The sequence below is a fragment of the Ambystoma mexicanum genome, chromosome 5q (genome assembly GCF_040938575.1).
Source record: "Ambystoma mexicanum isolate Mex_15411 chromosome 5q, UKY_AmexF1_1, whole genome shotgun sequence".
Lineage (NCBI taxonomy): Eukaryota > Metazoa > Chordata > Amphibia > Caudata > Ambystomatidae > Ambystoma > Ambystoma mexicanum.
In genome coordinates, this window is record NC_090933.1 from 1,308,413,877 (window position 1) to 1,308,425,982 (window position 12,106).

Genomic DNA, 12,106 nt, shown 5'->3' on the forward strand with positions numbered 1-12,106 from the left:
GCTTTTCTAAACCAACAAAAGCAAGCATTGGCAAAGTTTGTTTGGGCTTTTGTGTTCAGGTTTACAACTTGGCACTCATGTTGTGGACTACAACTCATGTGGGACATTGCCATCCAAGACTGCACCAGGAATATATTGCCTGTGGATTGGACACAGGCTTTATAATGGTCAGCAGTTCAGAAGGGGCATGCGACTAGTAGAACTCAGTGAAGCTAGCGGCCATGAAGAAGATATTGTTTAGAAAAACAATAATCAAGTATCAGAGCTTCTGATTTAGAAAATATAAAAAAGGTGAGACTAGGGCATCAAACACCAGAATAAAATACGTATTTTTGAAGATAAACAAAATGTAGACGAAAACTGCACAAATACAAAATAAGCAAAACTGATCTCTAACCCAACTGCTAGGTGGAAAACCACAAACTAGTTGTTGGTCCACTTGGGCCCGTTACATAGGGACTTGTGGCAGTCTGGTGCGCACTCAAGAGGGTTGCGTACTACAGTTCTTATGCTGCTTCATGCAGATTCTTTGGAGTAGTTTTCCAGTCTGGCTTACTGAAGAAGCAGGCTTGCTTACAAGTTGTAAGGAGGAAGTGCTACATGGACAAAAGAATAAATTATTACCCCAGCCACCTATATCTTTAACAGTACACATGAAATTGCTTATGGCTTGTGACACTTCGCAGACCTCTTACCAAATAAGGACAACATAAGACACTAGATTCCATTACATGTTTAACTTCCATGTAACAAAAGTTAAATTCGAAATGACACTGAGCAACCAAGCCAATGAGGGTGCTGACATTTTACAAAGCAGACCCAAGCTGCAGAACTGAAATTTAAACCGACTACTGCATAACCACAGACAACCATTGATGCGCAGTGATGCTCTGGGCTAAAACTGCGCCAGAACAGGATCCGGAGGGTACTGGATGGTGGAATGATTGGTTTCAGGTTTACAGATCAGCTTCCCTCTGGGTGAAGCTGGAGTTGCATGCAGGTTGATAGTTGTGAACATTAATCACCATCTGGGGGCTAGTCTAGTGCCCAGATGTTTAACTACATACCTGTTAGGGAGAATTCTCTTAGAAGGCCAATTTCCCTTACCTATAGAGACCCCAGCAGTTTTGCTGGATTTCAAGGGTTTATCTTTTTTAAGAGTGAGACTCTTTTCCCACTCCTAGTTGTATTTTGATATGCTTTTCAGGCTATTTTGGTGCTTATGGGGTTTTTTCTCACCCTCATAGGTATCATCTTTTTACATGTGTGTTACACAGCACCCTCAGTACAGTAACACAGGGGTGTCATAGTGACCCCCAAACAGACTCCATACCCTGGGACGGACTACTGTCTCCCAGGGCATGTAAAGTCCCCATTGGCTTTACTAGTCAATAGTTATGAACAAAACCAGTACAACCCATCTTACTATGGAAGTACTGTAAAGGGTTAATAGTTTTTCCCTGGTGTTCATTTTCGAGAGGGTGACGTCCAGTCCCCCTCTCTAAAGTTTGTGACTAGTGGTAGTGGTTACTACCAAAAATATTCAACCGCAAATATTTTCCTATGGGATTTTCCCATTGTTCGAGGCTACCTACCACTTTTACTGACAGCCTCTAACATACTGCCAGTTTATTTTATTATTAACTTTACTCCTGTGTGTTTTTTTTTTTTTGCCAGAACTTTAATAATATTTCTTTCTCGCGTCTTTCTCTGAAATCCTAACCCAGGTCGTGGATCCTTTGTTCGTCCTTTTGGCAGGCTTCTGCACAGAAGCCCTCCTCTCTGCGCCACTGACTCTGGAACAGGCTTATTGACTCTGGCTAAATCTATTATACAACTGCCTTCTCTAGATTGCTTTTCATCAAGAAATGTGTTGGTGCACCTAAACTCTTATAAACCACCTTTTCTTCCCTTTAAGATTGCTGAAGTGCCATTTTGCTCGGTTTTCATCCAAGTATTGCTTTTGTTAAAGTACTGCCTTGCCTAACTTGTTCACAATCCAATTGGGACGTGTTGCTGGTGTGTTTAGGAGTCTAACCCAGTATGACTTGTCCTTTCCCTCCCTCTGAAGAAATTGTTAGCGTGCTATTTCTGCTCGGTTTACACTGCCGTTTTGCTCAGTTTTCACTGTTGCTCAAACTTGTCTACAATTTAAATAGGGAGTTGTGTATACTTTCCTTGACTGTTTTAACTTGCTTTAATGATAGTGATGTGTGTGTTGAACTTAAGAGTGTGTAAAATAAATCTTTTTGATACAAAGCCTTGGTCAGCGTTTCCTTGTTCCATAGTAATGTAGTCCTATTGTGTAAATCCTGAATACTGCTCATCTCCCTCTTGAGATGAGTGACTGCTCAGCCACAGCTACCAATTAAATCTGTGTGGTACAGACTGATACCAAAGGGGATTTATTGCATATACCTGTAGTCCTAATCTTCTGTAGTGCTCCGAGGGGCACTGTTGAGCAGCCCGGAAGATGGCTGCCTAGCCTCGAGCTCTGTGCCCAACTGCTACACATCCGCCATCATAAGCAGTATTTCACAATCAAGTGACTGGACCCAGCGTCTGATGTAGGAGATTCAGGACTACAGATAGACCCGTCAGAGGAAAAATCAGTGCCCCACGGCCAAATTGGGACCACTTTCCTGTTTCCCCGCCAGCGCCTCACTCTGGTGTTCTGCCGGGCCGCATACTGGCGTCGCAAGCCCAGCCCCCACCCACTGCCGAAGTCACAGCACCCGCATTGAGGACCTGGCCCCGTCTTGAGAGCGGAACGCCAGAGCTCTGCAGCTTTGCTGGACGGCCCCACTTCGCCCTCAGCCCCCCCCCCTCTCGCCCAGGACCACTGCTTACTCCGTGGCCGGAGCCGCCTAAGCCATCAGCCATCCATACCCCGATGCAGCGGCCGACGGAGTTGCGGCTGCCCGACATGAACCCGGCCCCCGGCCCCCAGCCCTGCCACCTTGCTGCTTTACCTACGCAGTGCCGATCGGGCCGGAAGGCGGGGGCATCGTGAGCCGGGAGGCCAATTCCCCTCGCCTGTTCTCGGATCCAATGGCTGCATGCCCGGGCACCTCCTCCCCGCTGCTCGAGGTGGGATCCGAAGACTGCTGGGAGCACTCAACATGACAAGATCCCGCACCATCCCTGCCGCAGGTGAGGAGCAGGGGGGCTATTTGCAGAGCACCCTTCACCCCCCCTCAGCATTCCTGGGCCTGGCCCGTGCCTCCACTCCTACTGGCCCCAAAAACCCTGCACTAGCAGGCCGGACTGCTCTCTGCTGCTCTACCAGCGCCCCTGCGCCGCCCCAACTCCCCAAGGGCCCCCCTGGTTGGGGTGACCGCTTTGGGCCTGAACGCCAGCATAAATCAGGGGCGCCCTACAGCGTGGTCGTCCTCTCACAGTCTCCACGCCCTGGATGTGCTTGCCACATTGGAAGCGCAAACTGCCCACTCTCTCCGGACCACAACTCGACATTCAAGGTACTGCACCAGGTACCTCACTTCAGAGTGTGCAGTGGCGTACTCTCCACCTTCTCTGGCTACACTACCTGGGACTGATTGACTCCCTCATTCCGCAAGCTGCTGGAGCATCTGGGGGGGCCCCGCACCATGGCATCCTCCTGCCTTCTCAAATGTGCTGCCCTGGCCTATATTAACTTCAACCATCGGAGACAGACAACCGGTGGATCTCCCCAGCTGCTGCAACAGGCAACTACATTGTGACGCAGCACATCTCACCCTACACTGCGCCCCGACTGGCCTGTTCCCTGCCTGCGCCTCGGCACCTGCCCATGATACCCGTGGCGGTGATCCATCCCTGTCAACACAGCTGGCATCCTAATGGCAATGCAACTCTGTAAACTATCTAACGCTAGGCCCCTCCACCTCTGATCTGCCCCCTGGTGAGACGGCGAGCCCTCTCGCCCTACCGTTTATACACAAGTGTCGCCAGAAGATCCAACGCTCTCCAACTTCACGGCCCACCGTGGTTGGTTCCGGCCTACTACACTACTCTCCCGCAATAGGTCAAACAGATCACGCGGTGCCAACAAAGTGGGACTGATGGACAAGTATGCCAAAACTGTTCCCAGCCTGAGCAGGGAGGCTCTGCTTCGAGCCACGACGACGCGGATCCACTACCTGACCCCCCCCCCCACCTCCCTCCGGCCCAACTTGACAGCAATGGAGACCATGGCAAAGAACTTCGCCTCATTCCAAGAGAAGCTCGAAGACATCAATGCAAACGTGGCCTCCATGAAAACCAACACAGGACTAGACTAACTGAGGCGGAGACCAGAATCGGGCTCAACGAGGACGGGGTGCATTCCCTACAGAACACTGTCTCTGATCTGGTGCGGGATATGAAACAAGTTAAGGAGAAATGCAATGATTTAGAATCTAGATCCCGAAGGAACAACATCCGCATTTTGGGGGTTTCAGAGTCCGCCCTTAATGGTAAAATGGAACTGGCCGTTGAAAAACTCCTCAGGGACCTCCTGGATAACCCCCAGTTTTTACCGTTCTTCACGATTGAGCGCGCTCACCGGGCACTGGCTCCCCGCCCTAAGCCAGGCGACTTCCCCAAACCAATTTTCGCTAAGGTCCTCAGCTACAGGGACAGGGACCACATACTATGCCTGGCTCGTGAGAAAGGAGAACTGGGATTGGAGTCACAAATCATCCGAATTTTCCCGGCCTTCTCTATTGGGGTCCAAATGGAGCGGAGGCAGTTCAACGGTGTGAAGATGCTTAGGGAAAGGAAAATCGAATACGCAATGCTCTTCCCGGCACGATTGAAATTCATCCACCACAATAAACTATACTTCACGGTCCCAGATGAAGTGAAATTTATCGAATCACAGATCCCACTTTCCCACCCGGTAGACAAACTACGACTAAGGAGATGGGTGCCGGCCACCTTGGGTGGGCCCCCTTGGGTGTCACCACGTATATCGACAAGTCTCCCTTCTCGATAAGCCGGCATCCAGTTAAACCAGCCGTGCCTCATTATACTGCAACATAAGCAGATATTGCCTCCTTGCTCCCCTTGAGGCCCCTACTACAAGTCACGTGGCCTTCATATTCCGTCACCCTTTGCCAGTCACAATTTATCATAATGGTTTCCTCGCAATTGAATTATCAATTAACGCTGCATGCTCTAAGGTGCTCCTTGCACCAATCTACTAGCTAAGTTGGGTACACGGCAGTGGCGACCCCCGCTGCAGTTGCAATGCCAATTCTGGCAGGTTAATATTGGTTGTGCCCCAGTTGGGCAGGCGCTGCCTTGTTGGGTATGGCACGCATGCGTGCGGTTTTTGGGTGGGTACCATTACACTGCTGGATTGGGGTGGGCAGTGAGGGTGGTGGGGGTACAGTTGGGGGATGTTACGTTAAAAATGGCAGCACAACGGTGGCTGTAGGTGCAAATGGGTACTGCAGTGCATCGGCAGCTAATATATGGCCGATAATTGATGACATGTGCTGCTGGGACGTTCCATAATACTGTATCATGGTCATTAGACTAATGTCGTGGAATGTCCGGGGCCTAAGCAACTTCACAGAAGCCCCGAGGATAACCGCATACGCCCAGAGGCACAGGATTAAAGTACTTCTCCTACAAGAAACGCACACCCTTGCCCACCTCTCATCATCCTTGGCACCGACATGGGGCGCCAACAGGTTTTACACCAGATACTCCTCCCAGTCCAGGGGAGTCCTGACCCTGATCCACAAGTCAGTGGAGGTCTCTTTGCGCACAAGCTACACTTACCCGGGGGTAGATACGTGATCCTCCACTGCCTATTAGCTAACAGAGTGTCTACTAGTGAATACATATGCCCCAAATACAGATGCCCCTGAATTCTTCGACAAAGTAACCACCCTACTCATGAGATACATGAGGGTGGGGGACATGAACTTGATCTTAGATAACGACCTGGACAGATCGGGCACCGCCAGCAAAGCTACGTCCCGAGCCGCCCACCGACTCCATACACACATAGCCACACTTGGCTTGTGCGACGCCTGGAGAACACTCCACCCACTCACCAGCGACTACACATTTTAGTCCTCCGTACATGATAGCCATTCCAAAATTGACCTATTCCTCATATCAGCCGGGCTAATGGGGAAAACATCGGACACACAGATACTAGCACGCACGCTCTCGGATCACTCCCCAGTGACGCTGGCGATCACACTGCGACCCGCCCTTCCTCACCACTCCACCTGGCGTTTCAAATCAGAGGCACTACATGACAGTCTTGAAGGCTGACATCCTGGCAGATATTAACACATTTTTTGAATGCAACAAGCGCCATGTCACACCATATGGGACCCGGTGGGAGGCATTCAAGGTTTTTATCAGAGGTATGTGCATCTCTAGGGAAGCTGGGGTCCTAAAAGATATAAAGAACTCCCTACAACGCTCCGAGACTAAATTCAAGGAACTACAGCGGGAATACACCTCTGCCCCCTCCCCAACCAAACTGGCATAGATAAGGTCAGAACTGGCATGTTTCGAGTCACATTCCCTCAGGGAGGTACAATATTACGCCTGGCCCATGGCAGCGCGGAAATACGGCGAGGTGGAAGACCAGGCCGTACTCTGGCCAGGCTGGCTGAATTGAGGGGGGATAGAACAAGAATGGATAGCATCAAGGATGAGGGAGGTATCCAACACTGGTTTGACCAGCTCATCCTGGAGACATTTGCGGAATTCTACGCAGCCCTTTATGGTCCACAGCGCGAGCATAACCCCCAAGACATGAATCTCCTGCTTGACTTGTATCTCCTGTGCCACCAAAGAGCAGCTGGAAGCCCCCATCACCCTCGAGGAGATAACGGAGGTAATTTCAGCCCGACCAAAGGGCATGGCTCCCGGTCCAGACGGCCTCACCTCCGAATTTTAACAGGAACATGTCGCCCTCTTGACCCCGTGCCTACACGAAGCCTGGACCGAATTGCTCCGCCTAGCCACCCTACCCCAGTCTCTACGCGAAGCCATTATAACGGTGCTCCCTAAACCGGGCAAGCCCATGGACGAATGTGGCTCCTATAGACCCCTGTCACTTCTAAACACAGACACCAAAATATTTGCCAAGGTAATCGCTAACAGATTCCTCCCCATAATGACACCTTGGTCCACTCAAACCAAAGTGGCTTCGATACTGCCCGCTCTACTGCCCTAAACATTCGCCGGCTGTTTAACGTCATGTCCAGAATCGATCCTAAAGCTAACGCGGTTTCGGTCATACTAGATGCCGAAAAAGCATTTGACATGGTCTCCTGGCAATATATGTGGGCGGTACTGCAAAAAATGGGAATCGGTCCACACATGCTATCCTACATCAAACTGTTGTATACAAACCCTGTGGCCAGAGTTATAATTAACTCCCTTACGTAGTCTCCCTTCACGCTCCACAGGGGAATGCGCCAAGGCTGCCCATTCTCCCCATATTATTTGCGTTAGCCATTGAGCCCATGGCAGACAGTATGAGGGACAAACATACCCACAATCGGATACGATTGTGCGACACACCCGAAATAATATCGCTATACGCGGATGATGTACTCCTATACATCAGGGACCCTTCTGTCCATCTAGACCCAATCATCCGCGATATAACAAAAATTGGCACATTTTCGGGCTTTACCATAAACTACACCAAGTCCAAGATATTCCCCCTTACTGCTACAACCCCCTCAACCGACATGCAAATTCCCACTTCTTGGGCTCCAGGATGCATCACATATCTCAAGGTCCAGGTATCCCTATTAAGGTCCTCGCTACTGGCTGACAACTACACTGCTACCGCGCAACATGCGGAGTTCAAGATGTCTAGGTTGCGTAACCTCCCGTTACCCTTATCTGACAGGCTGCCTCTAATCAAGATAATAGTCCCAAAGCTCCTCTACATATTCGCAAATGTCCCTATCTGGCCCGGGAAGCAGTATTTCACAAACCTGCACTCTGTGCGCTCAATTCCTGTGGCACTCCGGTGCTGTTCGCAACAAGTGGTAACACATGACTGTACCCCATGAGAAAGGTGGCTTCAATGCCTTGGATCTCACCAGATATTGGATCGCTGCACAAGCCCAGCATGCTACACACTGGTATAAACACCTAGACCCCCCCGCCCCGACGTAAAACTGGAGATCCTTTCAAGTGAGGAGGTGAAAATTATGTCCCTGATCCTTTATCACTCATACCAAACTGATGCCCCGGCTGATCCCTTAGCCACCACGATCATGGCATGGAGATTAATCCTGTAATCCCACCCCGAACTTCACCCATATTATAAGTGGTTACACATTTGGCTATTTCTGGGCCTCGCCCCACACACAGGACAAACTCCTCATGCGACACTGGCTAGACTTAAGGTATCGGCCGCTCTGACCTATTCCCAGAAGGGAAATTACTCCGCAGACATAGCGACCGGGACACTCGAGATCAGCTCTGGAGCTATTACAATATTATAGATTAAGAGCGGCAGTTCGGGCCATGTGGCCCTCATACCCAGACAAACCCCTGAATCTCCCGAGATCTGCTATATATCTAAGTCCGCCAGAGGTAAGGGCATAACATCCACCTTATACAAAATGCTGATGGCAAAATCAGCAGATCCACCCCACAAACTGCGGGACACATGGAGCAATGAACTGGGATTGGTGATTACTGATGCCATGTGGATCAAAATGTGCTTACATACACGCAAGGTCTCCCTCAACTCCAGCCTAAGATGCATGCAATATAAGCTCCTTAACCGCCTATATTACACCCCCACAGGGTGGGGAAATTTGCACACCACCAACCCCACGTATGCCCGAGGTGCAGCTCTGAAGAAGCTGACCATACCCACATGTTCTGGTCCTGTAGGGCATTGGCCTCGTTCTAGGAGGCAGTGTTGGAGGACCTCTCGGAAATAGGGTTCCAGATTGGTCCTGATCCCCTTGCTGTGCTGTTTGGGCTCTGGGGGGGGGGGGGGCTGGGCTAAGAAAGTAGCCAAGTGTTTAAACGTCAGGGCCATGGTGGCAAAAAGATGCATTTTACAATGCTGGCAACGCCGCTCCCCCCCCCCCTTCATTTGAGATGTGGTTAAAGGCCCTCACTTGGACGCAAATGTGTGGGGAAGACTACATGAACTCCTTACCTACGAATTCCCGCCCCAAAAATGTGCGGACAGATTTCTGTAGCTATCTGAATAATAAAGTTGACTTAGAACTGCTATCCTCGCCCCCGCATGCGGTACAGGCGGAAACATAACCTGGACCTTGTGCAGACCTGCTCGATTTAACTCGCCCCCTCACCAGTATGCCCCTTCACATTTCGTGCATTGTTAAATTTAATTGTGAAATGCTAATTGCCGATGTACTGTGTTTTGTGCCTGCGGCTGTTTCTTGCCAATAAAGAAAAGTTTAAAATAAAAAAATAAAAATTCTGTAGTGCTCCCTAAGGGAACTGCATAGGACTCTGCCCAGCAATACCCTTACAAATATAGTCAGTTTACTTGCAGGCAGTGTGATGGCGTTTGTGATGCTTTGAAACATGTCAGTCCAAGGTGAAGTAAAACCAGTCATGTAAGGCATGCATTCTCCTCACATTTAAGATATGTTGACAGTGCTATATACATTTACTTCAGAGTATATAGTTACCAATAAAAATGAAGCTTACCGTTGCCAGTTTCCTTTCTGTGTATAGAGTAGCTACAACAAAGACGTTCGACACTAGAAAAATAAACCAAATTCAATTAATGCTATATATTGCATTTTTGGACAAAGTCTCACTACATGGAAATTGCTTAATATTACAAATTACTTGGAAGTAAACCAACCTCACTAGAAGATTCGCAAAAATATAGGTTCATGTCTAGTGACCTGTCCCATGGCTCGTTTACATGTCTTCAATGGCACCCATGGGTAAAGAAAAAATACTTGCCTGTTACAGTAGTTCTCCAGCAAGTACATCCCTCAACCTTGATTCAAGACCTTAGAATAAAATCCCGACGCTGGTCTAAAAACGTGCTTGTTGATGCACTATCACCAACAGAATTGAAATAGGATGTTGTAGCTTTGTTAGTGTGCAATGTATCCTGCTTTCACTATATTCAAACCGGAGTGCTATTTACATTTAAATAATTACAAATCGTAGTGTTCTGCCTTTCTCTGTGCTGTGGGCGCAGCTTGGACCAGATAGCATTTCCCAACATAGAAAGTGAACTATAGCTAAATGAACTACACTTTGCGGTTTGCACAGGTGTAGCCCAACACTGGATTTGTAAAAGGGTGTACAGAATTCACATGTCCATGATTGGTTGATAATTTCTGACCCGTGAAAGCCATAGATATTTTTTAATAAAAACATATTGGGATAAAATGGAGCTTAGAAAAGATGCAATTCCAAATTAACAGTAACACTGAATGAAGCCCCAATTAGATACACCCAAATCACCCGGGTGGACACTAGTCCCTTCAGAAAATCATGCTCTTGAGTTGATACATAGGGCCTGAGTCAGAGGTGTTTTATAGTGGCGTAATCCCATAGGAAAACGCTCTGTGAATCAGGCCTATAGTGTGGCTAAATCAATATTCGGTGCATTCTAAATTGATAGCACAGTTTCCATGCACAAGTCTGAAGTTTGGGATCAACGCAGAGGACCATGTATTTCATTTACATGCATATGCTAGAAACCAAATCACACCACATTGTACATGGGAGCACTTTGCTAATGAGCAATATAGGGCATATGCATTGTTCTATGTAACCTTTTCCTGGTACCAATACCTGTGATTGATGTGAGAAAATAAAATGTTTCAATAATCTGTCAATTATTAAAAGGAAATGGCATTGGACACTAGCCAATAAACTGACATAATTATGGCCTTCTCTTGTGCCATTTAGAAGTTGCATTGTCTTATGAGAGGTAGCTATTCAGAAACCCAATTACTTAATTCATGGATTAGCTGCATCTGTGCACTGCATTCTAGTGAGATTTTCACAGGCAGGCCAATTCTTCCTCAGCATATGTTTGGGGAGAACTTGGTTTGATTTAAATAAATTAGAGTTCCAATTCCAAATAGAGCCTGTTCCGTGTCCAGGAATTGCAAGGCAGGACTGCATATCAGGCGTGTTAGATCAGCAGATGCACCTTAGCGATACCCATTTTTTAATTTTTTTTTATTTTTATTGTGTTACGTGAATTAACAGTTTTTACAAAAAGAAGAAGAAAATCCTTTTTTTTCCCGAGTTAGTTTTCCAGTTGCTCATCAGAGGGCTAAGTCCTTTCCAGGTCTTTCTGATCATTGATAAATAACGTCCAAGTTCAAACTGTGCAAAAAGTTTACCACAGCGATTACTGGTCTTCGATTTAGCCCATTCATCAAGTATGACCACCAGTAGTCCTCATCCAGTTTGAGAATTTTGAATAGAGGTGACCTAGATGGGTTTCTCTGTTGCCAGTGGTACCTGGGCAATGGAGAATCAGGTGTTTTAGGCTCTCGTTTGATTCAGGCAGAAACGACAGGAGTCCGACGCGGATTTGCCTCTGGTTTTCAAGACCTCATTAGTTTTTAGGATGTTCAGTCTTGCTCTCAAGAAAGTCAAGCGAAAGGTCTTATAAGGAAATTTCAATAGGTAGCTGATGGGCTCGTTTATTTTTTGGGCAAAAGGTGGGAGATGGGCCGCAGATTTGTAATTCAGTGCTTTCGGCTGGGTCTTGCACCAGTCTGCTTCTTTCAATTTTTTTGCAGTTTTTACCGGATTGACCAGCAGGTCGTTCTCTGAACTACCTATTGATTTTAGGAGAGTTTGGTTTTTATCTATCCAGCTTTTGAGCATTTTGTTTGAACCTTTCTCGATTTCTTCTTGGATCAGTGTGTAGATTTTCTCCACGGATGAACTCACTTCTCTGTACATCAAGCTGTTAAGGGATACTGTGCCTTCGAGTGAGGTAAGACCGAGTTCTCCTCTTATCAGAGTTATTGGGGTAGAGGTTGGTAGTCTGAGGACTTTTTTCCAAAGGGAACCCTCCAACATCAGCCAAATAGAATCTGAAATGCCAAACATGGCTGCCACGCCATAAGTAAGCGCTGGAACCGCTTTCATCCTG

The 12,106-nt window shown here is 47.8% G+C and overlaps 1 protein-coding gene across 1 annotated transcript in view; it reads right to left on the reverse strand.

The window, feature by feature from the left end:
• The window catches only part of DGAT1 (diacylglycerol O-acyltransferase 1), a 1,493,476-nt gene that overhangs the window by 1,022,090 nt on the left and 459,280 nt on the right, over positions 1-12,106 (reverse strand). Inside the window, exon 5 of the mRNA XM_069621909.1 lies at positions 9,673-9,725. Coding sequence (XP_069478010.1) covers positions 9,673-9,725 — 53 coding nt within the window. The remainder of the gene's footprint in view (positions 1-9,672; positions 9,726-12,106) is intronic.